Source organism: Naumovozyma dairenensis, chromosome 1 (assembly GCF_000227115.2).
Source record: "Naumovozyma dairenensis CBS 421 chromosome 1, complete genome".
NCBI classification, from domain to species: Eukaryota; Fungi; Ascomycota; class Saccharomycetes; order Saccharomycetales; family Saccharomycetaceae; genus Naumovozyma; species Naumovozyma dairenensis.
In genome coordinates this window covers 538,085-554,408 of record NC_016479.1, presented here as the reverse complement: position 1 = coordinate 554,408, position 16,324 = coordinate 538,085, and the positions used below count along the sequence as shown (strand labels likewise).

The 16,324-nt window shown below is 35.6% G+C and overlaps 7 protein-coding genes and 2 non-coding genes across 9 annotated transcripts; 6 read left to right on the top strand and 3 right to left on the bottom strand.

The window, feature by feature from the left end:
• Positions 1-1,659: 1,659 nt before the first annotated feature.
• NDAI0Atrna17S lies at positions 1,660-1,741 on the bottom strand. Its single transcript has one exon. It is a non-coding gene; the product is annotated as a tRNA-Ser (tRNA).
• A 1,986-nt stretch (positions 1,742-3,727) lies between these two features.
• Positions 3,728-4,243, top strand: RGI2 (Rgi2p; the record flags this gene model as incomplete). Its single annotated transcript, XM_003667601.1, has 1 exon — positions 3,728-4,243. The coding sequence occupies one exon, from the start codon at positions 3,728-3,730 to the stop codon at positions 4,241-4,243; it is 516 nt and encodes a 171-aa protein (XP_003667649.1).
• Positions 4,244-5,303: 1,060 nt separating this feature from the next.
• On the top strand, positions 5,304-6,365 carry YRB2 (Yrb2p; the record flags this gene model as incomplete). Its single annotated transcript, XM_003667600.1, has 1 exon — positions 5,304-6,365. The coding sequence occupies one exon, from the start codon at positions 5,304-5,306 to the stop codon at positions 6,363-6,365; it is 1,062 nt and encodes a 353-aa protein (XP_003667648.1).
• Positions 6,366-6,444: 79 nt separating this feature from the next.
• On the bottom strand, positions 6,445-7,278 carry EFM4 (Efm4p; the record flags this gene model as incomplete). The annotated part of the gene is made up of 1 exon (XM_003667599.1): positions 6,445-7,278. The coding sequence occupies one exon, from the start codon at positions 7,276-7,278 to the stop codon at positions 6,445-6,447; it is 834 nt and encodes a 277-aa protein (XP_003667647.1).
• Positions 7,279-7,441: 163 nt separating this feature from the next.
• On the top strand, positions 7,442-7,906 carry FIS1 (Fis1p; the record flags this gene model as incomplete). The annotated part of the gene is made up of 1 exon (XM_003667598.1): positions 7,442-7,906. The coding sequence occupies one exon, from the start codon at positions 7,442-7,444 to the stop codon at positions 7,904-7,906; it is 465 nt and encodes a 154-aa protein (XP_003667646.1).
• A 1,033-nt stretch (positions 7,907-8,939) lies between these two features.
• RNR3 (ribonucleotide-diphosphate reductase subunit RNR3) lies at positions 8,940-11,498 on the top strand (the record flags this gene model as incomplete). Its single annotated transcript, XM_003667597.1, has 1 exon — positions 8,940-11,498. The coding sequence occupies one exon, from the start codon at positions 8,940-8,942 to the stop codon at positions 11,496-11,498; it is 2,559 nt and encodes an 852-aa protein (XP_003667645.1).
• A 526-nt stretch (positions 11,499-12,024) lies between these two features.
• On the top strand, positions 12,025-14,043 carry NDAI0A02430 (uncharacterized protein; the record flags this gene model as incomplete). The annotated part of the gene is made up of 1 exon (XM_003667596.1): positions 12,025-14,043. The coding sequence occupies one exon, from the start codon at positions 12,025-12,027 to the stop codon at positions 14,041-14,043; it is 2,019 nt and encodes a 672-aa protein (XP_003667644.1).
• Positions 14,044-15,042: 999 nt separating this feature from the next.
• Positions 15,043-15,966, top strand: RPS24B (40S ribosomal protein eS24; the record flags this gene model as incomplete). Its single annotated transcript, XM_003667595.1, has 2 exons — positions 15,043-15,045; positions 15,562-15,966. 2 exons carry the CDS (start codon positions 15,043-15,045, stop codon positions 15,964-15,966), a joined length of 408 nt encoding a protein of 135 aa, XP_003667643.1.
• Positions 15,967-16,249: 283 nt separating this feature from the next.
• On the bottom strand, positions 16,250-16,322 carry NDAI0Atrna8A. Its single transcript has one exon. It is a non-coding gene; the product is annotated as a tRNA-Ala (tRNA).
• Positions 16,323-16,324: the final 2 nt, after the last annotated feature.

The following is a 16,324-nucleotide window of genomic DNA, read 5'->3' as shown; positions in this document are numbered from 1 at the left end:
ATTCTTCTGTGAAGTTTTAGCAAATTTAAAAAAACCACCATCAAGGCAAACAGGCCGTATACCTCAATAAAACCTCGAAGAAATTTTATTGAAAACCATTAAACACCCCAGAAAGTAAAAAGTATGCTACTATTGGTATCGATATCTGAAGTTCTTTTTTAATATCAAATATTGTTTCGCAAATATTTGGAAGATGTTAGCATCTTAGTTTTAGAAGAGATTTCGATAATGTAACTTCTATCTACCACAGGAACTTAAGATATAAGCATGTTGCTTCATCTCTTTTTTGAAGGAATAATAAAGATTTCGCCAATTTTATCTTCGAAGGACACGATATACTGGATATACTTTCGCCAGTACTCCTAGAATCATTACGATTGATACTAAGAACATGGTTAATGCTACCATGTCCACGATAAAGGATTTAGCTAAGAAACTGCCCATTTCTAAAATATTAAATGTTGAAAGTGAGCAAAAAGCTGAAGAACTGTTAGAACAGGTATTACTATGGTAATCTAAACCATTAATGATGAACTAACATTGTTATCCGGCATAGGTTTGACTATAGTAAGTATTTCACATGATTATCATCTAGAGGAACTTCCCAGTTAGTTTAGTGAAGAAATGACATGAGCTTACGATCCATGTCCTTAAACACCGCATATACTATAGGGAACTCTCTAAGATACGTACATGAAAAAATTACGCTGACACATCCATTTTTATATGAAGGTAAGACTCTTCTTGAGGCTGCCCTTATCTGGTGGATGCCTTTCATTTCTACTTCTTGATTGAAATAATTATCTTGGCTCCAAAATATTTCAGTTTCCGCCTTTTATTATATATCCCATTTGGAAAGAATGCTCCTCGTCTAAAAACAATGCCGGTTTTTTTCGACGGTTCCTTCCCTACCTTCATTTCAGTAAAGGTATTTCTCAAAGAATATCGGTAACCTTTCCTATATAATGGAGGAGGTAAACCCATTTTCGGAAGCTACAGAGTCAAAGGAAAGACCTTAAATCTTTTGAATATGATAAATATACAATGGCAACACAGCAATCCATGCCAAGGTATTGCACAATTCCACACTGTGGTTCGCTGTTTATTCATCAGATTCCAGGATATTGCGCAATTCAATCCTTCCCGTAACTTTGCTCTTGAAAGTCTAATCGTCCATTTTCTTTTCGCGATAACCTCTGTCCAGATTGATCATTCAAGGCTGCCAGATATCTGTCTTCATTAAGGCCACTCTTTGAAGTGTTTTTTCAACCATTTTTGTAATTCGTGTTTGGATCTTACTTAACTCAAGGTCTGCGTAATACCAACGTTTCATAAAACTTGATTTTTCAATACTGTAGTTATAGAGGGGCAGGGTATCTACTGTTTAATGCATATGTGCTGCTTTTGATTCATTAATCATATAAATATCGATTCCAGAATGACAATGACAGAAGATTAAAAAAGAACGAAAGCTCTTTTTGTGATAAATTTTTATGACCGATAATAAGAAACGACACACAAGAAATGATGCTTGGGTTGTGGGCTGAATAGACGACAGAGGCGTTGCTTTAAGGAACGGTATAATTCCTATTATATCACACTTTCTAAGCTCTCGATCTAATTTTAGAGGTACTATTCGAAATAGCAAATAAAAAATAACGACACCGGCAGGATTTGAACATGCGCGGGCAGAGCCCAACAGATTTCAAGTCTGTCGCCTTAACCACTCGGCCACAGTGCCATAGATTTATTTTCTTTTGTATGGGGCCTCGATCTAATATGAAGTTTCAGAAGCGAGACACTAATTCAACGTAGTTGCAGTAACTCGAAGTGGAAACGACTTGTTAAGCATGCAGGTATCTGATTAATTCAATTATCGTTATTCTACTTATTGTTTTGTTATTTGTTATACTTGGTATCTGATGTCCTAGATCCTTTTATATAATCCTAAATATAGTTATAGTAGATGTAGGTGGTTGAGTTAGCTTGAGGAGAGTTGTGCTCGGCCTTTATACCATTCTAAATTGCTTTCTTTATCGAGACTCTAATATCTTTTAATCTGGATGACCAATGTCAATGACCAATGTTGATGACTAATCTTGCTGACAGATCTTGATGTTAGGGTTAATCTAATTCGTTGCGGGATTGTATTCCTAACCTAAGTGTTCTTGTTTAGGCCTATTATATCGGTTCCTTATGCAACATTTTTAAATTTGGAAATACCCCTTTTTCTTTTATTTCCAATTCTAAAACTATATCTTAATTATTGTTCAAGAGTTCTTGCTAAACAGACAAGAACTTTCCTTATATATATTTAAAAGATTTTCGGTTTCCTTTGATATTTCTTGATCTGAATCCTACAATAATCTATTTCTTCAAGTTGTGAGATATCTCGAATACCACATGATGTTCTATGATGTTATATGATGTTCTAACGTGACACTGTTACTTAACCTTTTTCTTGGAGCATAAGCTCTGGACCAAACGTCTATTCGTTGGAATTCAGTTAGTGTAAGTGCAAAACTTCCTTGTAAATTCATTAGTGGAGCAAGAACTAATCCAATTTCTATAACTTATCATTCTAGTCTTGCGCAATAATTGCGATAACGACTGGTTATTGCTCGGCGGTAAAAGTTTATAATAACAGACTTTATTTCAATTCATTATTACTCTCGACTTCATAAGTTACTGTGAAACGGAAATGCTTTTTATGGGATTTAGAATGAAATAAAATAAGAGACACGTGTATCATTTTAGGTAAGCACTGGTAAAGAAAAATTGGAACTAGCAACAAGGCCTGGTAATGAGAGAGAAAGACATAGCTAAGTATTTGAGAAAGATTATAGAAGACCCCAAAGGTAGAATCAGTTTGTTAATTGTAGTTCTTTGATTAGTTAGTATGTTATACTATCTGAATCTGGTAATACGTAAAATCAAGGTGTCATATTAAATACTCATGATGTACCGAATCATCCCTTCTCTTTCAACGGGCGGAGTGGTTGGGTGGATTTAGGTTCTCACGAAACTCATTGAAAAGTATGACATATAATCTCTATACAAAAGAATGCGGGGTAGATCAACGTAGCGCGGGCGTAAAATAAGGGCGAATGGAAATCTCCTCTGTTCCGTGATGCGGCAACAACGCCACACCTACTTTCACTTACTGAAATCTGAAATACCCCAGAGAATAGTGTGCCGTTTCCCCCCCCCCCCCATGAATATGAACACAATAGGGAACTCAACCAATGGCGCTATTGTTTCCGATAGGAATCAACTCTTGCTAATGTTAATGTCGGGAGAGCACTGGGTTAGAGGAACATCTTTACTAACTATGAGGGTCATTCCTTACATCTCCCTCGGATTTAGGGGGATAGTGGAGAAACAACAGGAAAACGAGCAAAGTGGAGTAAAGAAACTGACTCAACAATCCAGTGGAGATTACTTTTTTCCTCATCTTAAGTTTTCGATTTGGATCTCTCTCTCGTTAGAGGTATAAATAGTGAATAGTTTCCAATATTCACGACTGAACGTTTTTACATTATTTCTTGCGTTTTCGATCATTTCTTATATTCATTTTGTCTTCAATATAAATGTAGTATACACAAAACGCAATAAAGAAAGGTAATCTTCTTGAATAGTGGCTTTACCTTCAGAACTTTGAAAAAAATATTACAAACGTCACCTTTAAATAGCCTCTAACAAAACACTCAACTTTAGTACAGAAAAAATGCCAAAGAATAAGAATAAGGGACCAAAAATGACTACGGTCACCACCAAATCTGGTGAACAATTAAAAGTTTTCGAAGATTTAAACGACTTTGAAACGTACATCAAAAACGAAACCGAAGATAATGAATTCGATAACGTTCATTGTCACTTGAAATATTACCCACCATTTGTGTTACATGATGCTCGTGATGATCCTGAAAAGATTAAAGATACGGCAAATTCTCACTCCAAGAAGTTCGTTAGACATTTACACCAACATGTGGAAAAACATTTGTTGAAAGATATCAAGATGGCGTTGGATCAACCTGATTTAAAATTTAAGAATAAATCAAAACAGGAAACTTTCGAAAAAATTGTGTGGAATTATGATGATGAGACAGAATTGAACGACAAAAGATTTAAGGTTACGGTCGAGGTTACTTGTAATCACGACGGTGCTATGGTTGATGTAGATTATAAAACTGCACCTGTTACTAATAATTCAACCACGGAATCTAATGAACAAATGATTTGATCTAACCTCACTCATTCTTTTTTTCTTTCATTAGATGCTATTTGTGGTATTATATAACTGCCCTCCGTATATATATGTAGCTTGTACTTACATATTTTTATGAATTAATGACCATTTAACCCAAAAATGCTATTGTTTTAGATATATTGATGAGCTTTCTGTTTACTTTCTATTTAAGATAATTATCATTTTTAGCAACCAATAAACTTTTATAAAAAATTAAAACTTAACGACTAAAAATAAATAAATATGTGAGGTCGATTTAAACCATAACTAAATTTGGGAACCTAAGGATGGGATAGTATTAGCTGAATACCAAATGTACCCTGATTAAATATAGCAAAAATCATCTTACACTTACCTCACTGGTCGACGATCTTGAGGACCTTTCAAAGAACTATTAATGCAAACGTGGCAACTTCAAAGAGCGTTACCAATCTCAGAACCGTTAGGTGTTAACCTTATTATCCAAACTTGCTTATTATATATAAAATAAGTGACATAAATTAACCTATATTTTATACCTGAACATATTAAGAGATGACCCTGACCTATCAATAAGAAGTAAACTACATTAAACATTTGGTAATTTTTGAAATATCTCGACATAGATGAGCCACAAGAGCCTATTTTCAGAATTTATATTTCTTTATGTGCTATCCTTGAGTAAGTAAGAACATATGAATTCCTACTGGTGAATACTTATATTGTTGTTATTCCCTATGGCGAGGTATTAATTTACCTACATAGAATTTGTATGGCATACCATACCATCCCATACTATATTGTCGGACATCCCGACCCCAGTTTGTAAGGCTCGTTACCCGGGGCTTAGTGTCAAAAGATTATGAAGAATTAATTTAAAGCAAAAAGATCTTGTGAAATAACCTACGTAAAGCTGCTTTAAGAACAAAAAATAATATCAACAACAAAAAATATCCAAAAATATAGAAGAGTAAATATTATTATCTTTCTGTAAATTTATCGAAGAAATATTACAATTATCGCAATTTCCAAGAAAAATATTCATAAAATCTAAATTGCAATCGTACTTAGCATAATGAGCTCAATTGACGAAAAAACGACAAATGAAAACAAACTTAATGACAAAAATGAGAACGAAACTTTGAAAAGATCGAGAGACGACTCTAAAGCTGATACCATCAATAATAATACTAAAAAGGTCAAACTAGATCAAGAGAAGAAAGCGGATGTAAGTGATAAAGAGGAAGCTCAACCAACTGAAATAGATGAAGATCAAAGTCTGACTAAGAAAACTGACGAAGATAGTAAGGAAAATAATGAGAAGCAAACGGAAAAAGAGGAAGATAGTAGTATACCTAAAGAAGATGTAAAAAAAGATCAAGAAGAAAAGGTCGAAGAAAAAGAAAAGACTGGCTCGTCTCCAAAGGAAGGAGAAACAACTAAGCCAAAATTTGTTTTCGGGTCAAAAACTTTGTTTGGATCAGGCTTTGGTGCAGCAAAGGTACCACATTCTTCCGAAAGCAAGGATCAATCACCAAAAGGTGGAAATTCAAAACCATTTTCATTTGGTTCTGGGTTGTCCTTTGGTAGCGGATTTGGGGTCTTGAAGAAGTCTGATGAAACTGAACCTACTTCTTCCAAGGAGCAATCTACCACAGCTGACGATTCCAAAAGTGAAGCGAAAGAAAAATTGCCAAAGAAAGAAAACACAGAAGATGAAAAGAAGAAAGAGGAGGAGGAATCAACTGTTAAGTTGCACAAACAAGACGTCAAATCGGGTGAAGAATCTGAAGATTGTATCTTTCAGGCTAATGCCAAGTTGTACCAATTATCAGATATCAAAAGCGGTTGGAAGGAACGAGGTTTGGGCACCATCAAGGTAAACAAAGACAACAAAACAGGCAAGGCCCGTATTATAATGAGAACAAGAACTGTCATGAAGGTTATTCTTAACTTGCCACTTGTCAAAGGCTTTACTATCCACAAAGGATTCCCAGGTTCATTACAAAGTGAAAAGTTTGTTAGAATAATCGCCGTTGACGATAAAAACTTACCGGTCCAATATGCTCTAAAAACAGGGAAAGAAGAAACTACTACTGGTTTATATGACGCAATGATAGATTCAATACCTAAGTAAATCTAAGTATTAAAAAAATGTAAAAAAAAAACACAAGTAAGATTGATTATTTTACCTTAAATACGTAAATATTATCTTGTTATTGTTTAACAAATGCGACGCTACATATGCTGCTACCTTTCACGCCACCAAATTGGAAAACTGGATATTTAATTGTTTCCCAACACTTCAGCTTATCTGTTTCGACAGTCTTGATTAGTTCTTCCTGCGTAAAATTACAGGAAGTTATTAGGAAGATACTATCCTTTTCCAGTAAGTTTTCAACAATGCTTCCGTAAACATCAACTACTGTCTTATCATCTTCTAATTTTATACCGCTTAGCGCAATAGCATCCAGTGTTCCTTTATCGAGAACAATATCAAATTTACCTGGATTCCATCCATTTTCGAAAATATCAGCTTGTGAAAATTTTATTGTTGATTCAATATCTTTACTCTTGGCGATTTCCCTGGCGAAAGCAACACTCTGTTCTGAATAATCAACCCCTAACATTGGCCCGTTAAATTCATTTTCATACAGTTCAAATAAAAGATGTCCATTACCTGTACCTAAATCAAGCATCGAGGCATCATTCTGAATTTTATATTCACCTATATGCTCAGTCAAGAAAGCAACCATCTTGCGTTCTGCATCGCTGTCATCAAACCAACATTCTCCTGTGTCTTCCGAGTTTTCTTCGAAATTCTTCCTTTCTAAATTGTAGAAATTGTCCCAATACTCTTTAGTACCCAATTTCGATGTATTTAGCTTAGTAGTATCTTCCATTTCCTTGTGTACCTTTATGTAATTCCTTAGAGTAGTATTAGAGTAACTGCTTAGGCTTCTTCCACTATAAGAACCTTGTAGTTCCGTAGTATGATTTTTTGCCTCGAAGTCATCACGTATTTTTTCAGTATCTAAGCTTCTGCTCATTTTTTCTTTTTCGGTGGCATCTTATTTTCCATTTTTTTGGAGGCACCTTGAGGAATAATTTTAAAGGACTTAGTGGATAAGCAAAGAAAAAGAGGGAGATCACATAGATTAGTCCTTTGAGAATTAATCAAATAAATACTACTTTCTAGATCAGATACTCAAGATGACCAAAATTAACTTTCTACCTACATTACAAGACGCATATGAACCGTTATTCCCGCAGCAGTTAGAGGCTCTCCGTCAACAAGTTGTGTCAGAGGGGGGAGATTTAGCGTCCATTCAATCACGTTTTAACTATGCTTGGGGGTTAATCAAGTCTCAAGATATAAATGATCAAAGATTAGGGGTCAAGTTACTGACTGACATATATAAACAAGAACCTTCAAGAAGACGGGAATGTCTTTACTATCTGACTGTAGGTTGTTATAAATCTGGCGAATATACAATGGCAAAGAGATATGTAGATACTTTGTATGAACATGAACCAAATAATAAACAAGTTAAGACATTAATGGATATGGTGGAAGATAAAATCCAGAAAGAATCTTTGAAGGGCATTGTGATTGTTACGGGGTTGGTAGCCGCTGCAGCTACTGTCGTTGGTATTGTCTTCAGAAAAAAAAAATGAGATAATAACTGAGGAATTTTTCTGAAGCAAAAGCAAAATATCCTAAACCCTAATATATCTCCATTCAATTAACTTACCAATCTTAAATTTAAGTAACTAAAAGAAGAAACTTACTTTACAGCTTTCACATATATTCAAATAACAGAACTCTTTCTTTACGTAAGACATTATTTCAGGTTTAATTTCATTTTGGCATTTTTCAAATAAGCTAGATTATACATAGCTACATTTAGATCGAAGGATGTTCTGGTTATGAAAATAATTGATTTTTTGACAAACTCATGCCTAACCACGGCGTTATTAAACAAATCTAGAACACAGGTTTCGCTACACATAACGTTCTGCAAGTATCTACACAAAGCTGTAGCCATATACGTACGATGCCAAGTTAAAAGATTGTGCTAAAGGAGGAATAAGCAGAGATTTGTTTTTTATATTTTTTTTCATCTATTACAAAATTTTTGTTATGACGTTACTTAATTTTATTACCCAAAAAGGACTAACCAGCAACAATTGTGCAGAGGTAAAATGGGTGCCTTGGCTTCCACTAAAACTTATGTTATCATTTTTTTTACCATAGCAACGGTCGCATTGCTACCGGTAACAACATGTGAGTTCTGCGAGAATTTCTTAGGGAAACGCGTAATGCTTTTGTTTTAGTTTCCAACACACCCAAACTTTACGCGTCTCACATGGTAACAGGAGAAATATTACGTGACAAGAAACTTTTCCACCAGATTAAGTAGCACAAACTTCAAAACATCACTAACAAACGCGTAAACGACTATTGTTACCATGGTAAATTAGATGTGTAAATAATACGATCACGGTTTACCTATTTTGGGCAACATAGCTTACGCGTCTCATTCTAGATGTACCATGCTTATAGGAACTCATCAAAAGGAACATATATAAACGGCCTTGTTCTTCATATCTTTACTATTTTCTTTCTTTCCATTATTCAATATTAAAGAAAAACAACCAACACTTCGGTTTGTTATAAAATCCACACACATACAAAAATATACAAACAATGTTCGTTATAAAAAGAGATGGTCGTAAAGAACCAGTTCAATTCGATAAAATTACTGCTCGTATTTCACGTTTATGCTATGGTTTAGATCCAAACAGAGTCGATGCTGTTAAAGTTACTCAACGTATCATTAGCGGTGTCTATTCGGGTGTTACAACTGTCGAATTAGATAATTTGGCTGCTGAAACTTGTGCTTATATGACCACCGTTCATCCAGATTATGCTACCTTAGCCGCTAGATTAGCAATTTCCAATCTACATAAACAAACTACCAAAAGATTCTCTCAAGTTATTTATGATTTACATCATTATGTCAACCCATTAAATGGGATCCCTTCCCCTATGATTTCAAAAAAAGTCTACGATATCGTTATGGCTAACAAAGATCTTTTAGACTCATCAATAGTATATGACAGAGACTTTTCGTTCAATTATTTCGGTTTCAAGACACTAGAACGTTCATATCTTTTAAAGCTTGACGGTAAAGTGGCTGAACGTCCGCAACATTTAATCATGAGAGTTGCTCTTGGTATCCATTTAGATGATATGGAATCAGTATTGAAAACATATAACTTAATGTCAATGAGATACTTTATTCATGCTTCACCAACTTTGTTCAATGCTGGTACTCCACGTCCACAAATGTCATCATGTTTCTTATTAGCTATGAAAGAAGATTCTATTGACGGTATCTTTGAAACTTTGAAAGAATGTGCTATGATTTCAAAAACTGCTGGGGGTATCGGGTTACATATTCATAATGTTCGTGCCACTGGTTCTTATATCGCTGGTACTAATGGTACTTCGAATGGGTTGATTCCAATGGTTCGTGTCTTTAACAATACTGCTCGTTACGTTGATCAAGGTGGTAATAAGAGACCTGGTGCATTCGCCTTATATTTGGAACCGTGGCACGCAGATATCTTTGATTTTATTGAAATTAGAAAGAATCATGGTAAAGAAGAAATTCGTGCAAGAGATTTATTCCCCGCTTTATGGATTCCAGATTTGTTTATGAAGCGTGTCGAAGAAAATGGCCAATGGACATTATTCTCTCCAAGTGATGCTCCAGGGTTAGATGACGTTTATGGTAACGAATTCGTTGAATTGTATGAACGTTATGAAAGGGAAGGATTGGGTAAGACAATCAAAGCCCAAAAATTATGGTACGCTATTCTAGAAGCTCAAACTGAAACCGGAACTCCATTTATTATTTATAAGGATGCATGCAATGAGAAGACTAACCAAAAGAATTTAGGTGTCATTAAATCCTCTAATTTGTGCTGTGAAATTGTCGAATGGTCTTCTCCAGATGAAACTGCAGTTTGTAATTTAGCGTCTGTTGCTTTACCAGCTTTCATTGAGACATCTGAAGATGGTAAGACTTCTACTTATAATTTTGAAAAATTACATGAAATCTCCAAAGTTGTTACTTATAATTTAAACAGAGTCATTGACAACAATTACTATCCAGTTCCAGAAGCTGAAAGATCTAATGTCAGACATAGACCTATTGCGCTTGGTGTCCAAGGTTTGGCTGATACTTATATGCTGTTGCGTTTACCGTTCGAATCTGAAGGTGCCAGTCTATTGAATAAGCAAATCTTTGAAACCATGTATCACGCCTCGTTGGAAGCTTCCTGTGAATTGGCTCAAAAAGATGGGCCATATGAAACATTCCAAGGTTCTCCAGCTTCAGAAGGTATATTACAAATGGATATGTGGGATCAAGAACCATTAGGTATGTGGGATTGGGAAACATTAAGGAAAGATATTGTTAAGTACGGTCTAAGAAATTCATTGACGATGGCTCCAATGCCAACTGCCTCCACTTCTCAAATTTTAGGTTACAATGAATGTTTCGAACCTGTCACTTCGAACATGTATTCTCGTCGTGTGCTTTCCGGTGAATTCCAAGTTGTGAATCCATATTTGCTACGTGATTTGGTCGATTTAGGTATCTGGGATGAAGGTATGAAACAGCATATTATTACAGAAAATGGTTCTATTCAGAATTTGCCTAATGTTCCAGCTGAACTGAAAGCCCTATACAAGACTGTTTGGGAAATTTCGCAGAAGAAAATTATTGACATGGCTGCTGACCGTTCTATTTATATTGATCAATCTCATTCTTTGAATTTATTCTTACGTGCCCCTACAATGGGTAAGCTTACGAGTATGCATTTCTACGGGTGGAAGAAAGGTTTGAAAACTGGTATGTATTATTTGAGAACCCAAGCTGCTTCAGCCGCTATTCAATTTACTATTGATCAGGCAGTTGCTGATAAGGCTGCTTCCAATATTGCTGTTTTATCCGACTTACGTCGTCCGACTTATATTCCACAAGGAACTAAATTTACTGAGAGTCGAAAAGTAGAAAGAACCCCATCTCCAACTCCGTCAGAAGAATCAACATTGGCTTCCTCAGTATCTTCTTTGAAAATGGAAGAAACTAAAATTGTTACTGTGCCAATGGAGGCTACCACCACTTTAACTGAGAAGCCTGTTGCAACGAAAAAAACAGCGATGATATTAATATATACGACGAACAGCCAATAGAACATGCCATTGTTGGTTGTACTAAGGCAAATGGAGCTTATTGATTATATATATATTCCATGTCTTTATTTATAGATTATGTACATTCCTTAAATGAAATTCATCATTATTCTACGAGTTGGTCATTCACGATATATTCTTCACTTTACGTACCTTCAATTAGCACTTCGAGGGGATACCCGTAGGGTAGAGTGATTGCAAACTCCCGTAAATTTCCGAAATGAAGGTTAAGGAGCTAAAAAGCAAACGCTTGTTTGTGCTCGAAGGTACCTCAGTTCTTAGGATCCTTGTTATTGATTTATTCTTTTAGTTCAGTCACTTGTCCTCATCGACTAAATTTTATTGAACTTCGGTAAAAAAATAGCCGCCCATAACGCTACGTTTTAGCGTTCGGTGATATTTAGAAAGTGAAGTATTCTATAACCATCCATCATCTTCAATATATAATGAACTTTCCACCAGGATACAAGTCGTCGAATTGGGCCCAAAGAAAATTTAATGCATCACACATTAAGCTTTGCACAATATGACAGATAGTATTCCAAGACGGTCTGATTCGTTTGAGCTTGATTCTCTTCCTCCAGCTACGCCAACGAATCGAGACTCAGAAAATATACCATTACAAGACTTTTCCGAAAATAAGCCTCTTGGCTTAAATTCTGATGAGAACGCCAGAGAACAATGGCTTTTACTTGAGGATAGCAACATGTTCAAAAGATTCTTTAAGAGAGTATGGAATGGGCCAATTCATCCAGCTGATGATCCCCCATCTTTCCCTGAAAAATGGCAGATAACTAAAAAGATAAACAATTGGCCTGAAGAAGTCTTCAATAAGAGATTCCCAAAAAAGAGTACCCGAATACTTATTCTGATTGTGTATTGCGCTCTTTGGTTTGGGACATTATTCCTATTAATCCATCCATATTTAATTAGGCCTCCTTATTTTTATCCTGACGACGGTAAAGAAAAAATACCTATATTATCTCTAAGTTGCAACTCTTATTTAGATTGGGAAGGTACAAATAATGCATGTGGGATTAATGCTGGGGCTTGTGGACCTTTCGATAACAGGGAATATATGATCCGATGCCCAGCTTTTTGCGATAGGGGAGGGTGGACATATTCTGCTATTGCCGTGGGCAACAAGAGGATAAAATATACTGGTTACAAGATTGGAGGTGGCCCACTCGGTCATTCTGAGGACCATAATAAACTTTCATACCCTTATCGAGCTGATTCTTTTCCGTGTGCTGCAGCAGTTCATGCGGGACTAATATCGCCTGTCGTTGGCGGCTGTGCTCGATTATCAAAGGATGGGAGGCAATACAGATTTCCCTCAAGACTTGGAAAATACGGTACTGGATTGTCCGTTGCATTCAATTCTTTTTTTCCAAGTTCTTTTTCGTTTAGAGAAATATCGAACGGGATAGCAACAGGTTGCTATGACCCCAGAATTGCTGTCGTTACTCTAAGTGTAATTTTTGGCTTACCGCTATTTTACATTTATGACAGTATATATGGATATTGGGTCCTTACAATTGTTGCATATTGGGTGATAGCATTAGCACTTGACCCACCAATGTTAACTGATGCACATGACATAGCCAGCGTTTATGAGCTTTTCAGTTTAGGTTTCCAAAGATTATTCCCACTTTGTTTTCTGTTATATGTTGGATGGAAAAGTGCTGTCAAGAGAACGTTAGAGAACGGCTCGCCGCTTGCCAAAATAATACTATGGTATCCTACGTTCTGGCTAGGTGTTATGAATAATATTACGTTTGATCGATTGCCAGTAGACAGACTGACAGCCAAAGATCTCAAGGAACAAGCCGGTGCTGCGACCGCCGTGGGTTCAATTGCGGCGACTATCCTTATCTGTGCAATCATACAAGCTTATTCTCTGTGGAAGTCAGGTAGATTTAGAAAATTCTTCAAGATCTACATATCATTCATTTCCGGTCTAATATTTCTTGCATCTATCCCAGGATTAAATTTAAGAATACATCATTATATACTAGGTGCTGTGCTTTTACCAGGATGTGCCACACGCGGCTCATCTGCTTATCTATTCCAAGGAGTCCTTGTGGGATTAATCCTATCCGGTGTTTCAAGATGGGATTTTGCCAGTATTGTTGAAACAGATGTAGCACTACTAAGAGGGGAAGGGGGTGGCCGTTTAGAACCACCCACTTTTAACTTCAACACAGGAACTCCTCATATGATCTCTTGGTCACTCAACGACACGACGACAGAAAAAGATCTTACAGGTTCAATCAACGGGTATTCATTACTATTAAATGACTTCGAGGTTTATTTGGGCACCAATTCAACAATTAGTTTGGATGTTTTAAAAGCAGAAAATTCATTATTAAATAACCTGATGGAGGAAGCTATCTTATCTTCAAATGGAACAATTGATCTATATTTACGTGTTGCCAGAGCGTCCATGAGGAACAGCGGTGAACTTCGTGGGGATTACACGAACGGTGCAATCCTTAGCTGGCCTGAGGGGGTTTGGACTGATCCTGAACCGGGCGTTTCTTAAAGATACTATACTGCGCAGCGCTACTGCATTCATCTTATAGTTAGATAGTGGCTACAACCTTTAGTTAGCGATCTGCATTAAAAGTTACTGAGTTCCGTATTGAAAAACCTTGACATCGAATGCCTAATGTATGTGTTAATATAACGAAACTTAGTGACAGCACTTATCTGATNCTTCCAATGTATCTTAGAAAATAATCTTTAATGAATGTATTCGATAGAATATCAATATAATATATATATATATATATATATATATATATATATATATTATACTAATAGATTATGAACATTACATTCCATCGGATTCAGAAAAGGAACTTACTGATTATGAGATTGAATCTTTAGCTTAATACTCAGCTTTAAAACAAATGGAATTATATCTCAGAAACTCACCTTATACTTTTGTAACTCAATCATTTACAAAACCAAAAGATTTTGAAAGGTATATTACATGTATGAACAGGTGGCTTTCATATGTTAAGAAAGATAATACCAGCATTATTGAATACTGTCCTTCATCTAACGGTGTCCCAAATATAGTGATTATGCATACTATGTTTATACATATATAAGATAGGATTTTTATTTGATAAACAATTGATTAGGTACTCCAAAATATACCTTAACCTTACACGTTATTTTAGAATACAATTATGAATTTAATTCGGCGGCTAAAAATATTTATTTGACCGTACATCCGTACATGTCAAAAAGATACGAAAACTGGAAAACTATAGCGAGTTAAAGAAAACGGTAGAGGCGAGATATCTTTACCCGGTCCGCCTAACCACGGCATATGTCCTTGTAATCTTTCATTTTGGCTAAAGGTCTAAGCCTAACAACATTGAATTCCGCCCTCTAGCGACTCCCCCTGTAGCAAATACCCCGCCTAATCGTAACGATAATAATGAAGGATATCTTGAACACTTAAAAGGCATAATAAATCAAAACAAAAAATACTTGCAAAAGCTAAGGAACCAACAGAGGATAAATAGAAATGGTATGTGATGGACTTATGAAAAGAGAACGTAAAATGAAAGCTCTACAGCTGCGCAATATACCATTTTTGAATAAAATAAGGAAATTGGCAAATGAGATCCAAGAAAGGAATAGAACGATATACCATATCTAAGAAAGTACAAAACTGCATTTAAATCTTAGGCAACAAAATGCTCCCAAAAATGCTCAAAAAATTTAAACTGCTAATAACTTATTGTATTTAGTGATAGAAGGAAGTAACAAAGGGAATCAGATGAAATAAAATTACAAATAACTCAAACTGTGCCCTAACCAGTATAGATATTTTGTTACACGTAATAACAGAAAAAGAGAATCTGTGTTAAAGTACAGCAGGCATACTGCTTTTTTCAAAAGAGAAATCGAAACAACGGAGTTTAAGAGAAAAGAGTAATAATCTAGAAATATATGCATGTGGTTTTCATTTGAGGAAAAACATTTTCGACTTTATTCCAAATCTTCAATTACAATTTACTAACTGATTTTAATTTATATTTAGTCTGACTCAGTCACCATCCGTACCAGAAAGGTCATTACCAACCCATTGTTGGCTAGAAAGCAATTCGTTGTCGACGTCTTACACCCAAACAGAGCCAACGTCTCCAAGGATGAATTACGTGAAAAATTAGCTCAAGTTTACAAGGCTGAAAAGGATGCTGTTTCCGTTTTCGGTTTCAGAACTCAATTCGGTGGTTCTAAATCTACTGGTTTTGGTTTAGTCTACAACTCTGTTGCTGATGCCAAGAAGTTCGAACCAACTTACAGATTAGTCAGATACGGTCTAGCTGAAAAGGTTGAAAAGGCTTCCAGACAACAAAGAAAGCAAAAGAAGAACAGAGACAAGAAGGTCTTCGGTACTGGTAAGAGAAGAGCTAAGAAGATTGCTCGTCGTAACGCTGATTAAACATAACCAAATAATATTCAATGGTTAGTTTAATCCAATTTTATCTACATATATACATATACCTACTATAAAAGTATAATAATTCCATTAAAGTTTATTCGCATTCATTACATTAATTAGAGTTAAGTTTGTTTTCGCGGAAAAAGGTAGAAACCAGCGTATTATACAAAAAGAATTTTCAGTTCACTTCTGGAATTAACAATCAATAATCAGCAAATGAATTTCTTGAAATTATTATTGATATTAATAGTTGATTTGATTTATAAAGAACCAAAAAATTAAATGGACGCAACCGGAATCGAACCGATGACCTCTTCCTTGCAAGGGAAGCGCGCTACCAACTGCGCCATGTGCCCAA